Raw genomic sequence first — 421 nt, 5'->3', positions numbered from 1 at the left:
ATTGCCATGCCAACAGTTTTGTCTGTAACAATGGCTATTGGGTCACATAGACTCTCTCAACAAGGTGCCATCACCAAGAGGATGACTGCAATTGAAGAAATGGCTGGAATGGATGTTCTCTGCAGTGATAAAACTGGAACCCTAACCCTTAACAAGCTCTCCGTCGACAAGTCCTTGATTGAAGTGTTCCCAACGAACATGGATACTGATTCAGTTGTATTGATGGCTGCAAGAGCCTCCAGGATTGAAAACCAAGATGCCATTGACGCTTCCATCGTCGGAATGTTGGGTGATCCGAAAGAGGTACATACTTTTTTTGGATTCATTTATAAGTTAATTACTCTTTTATATATCCTTATTATTATTTTATTTTTATGAAATAAATAGGCGAGAGCAGGAATCACAGAGGTGCATTTCTTGC

The 421-nt window shown here is 40.1% G+C and overlaps 1 protein-coding gene across 1 annotated transcript in view; it reads left to right on the top strand.

The window, feature by feature from the left end:
* Positions 1-418, top strand: part of LOC104774330 (ATPase 8, plasma membrane-type) — a gene marked incomplete at its 3' end in the record, with an annotated part of 2,710 nt that extends 2,292 nt beyond the window's left edge. The window contains exons 6-7 of the mRNA XM_010498228.2: positions 42-303; positions 388-418. Coding sequence (XP_010496530.1) covers positions 42-303; positions 388-418 — 293 coding nt within the window. The remainder of the gene's footprint in view (positions 1-41; positions 304-387) is intronic.
* Between the last annotated feature and the right edge of the window lie 3 nt (positions 419-421).

This window comes from Camelina sativa, unplaced genomic scaffold, assembly GCF_000633955.1.
Source record: "Camelina sativa cultivar DH55 unplaced genomic scaffold, Cs unpScaffold00583, whole genome shotgun sequence".
NCBI lineage: Eukaryota > Viridiplantae > Streptophyta > Magnoliopsida > Brassicales > Brassicaceae > Camelina > Camelina sativa.
The sequence above is the reverse complement of the archived record's forward strand: the minus strand, read 5'-3'. Positions and strand labels throughout refer to the sequence as shown.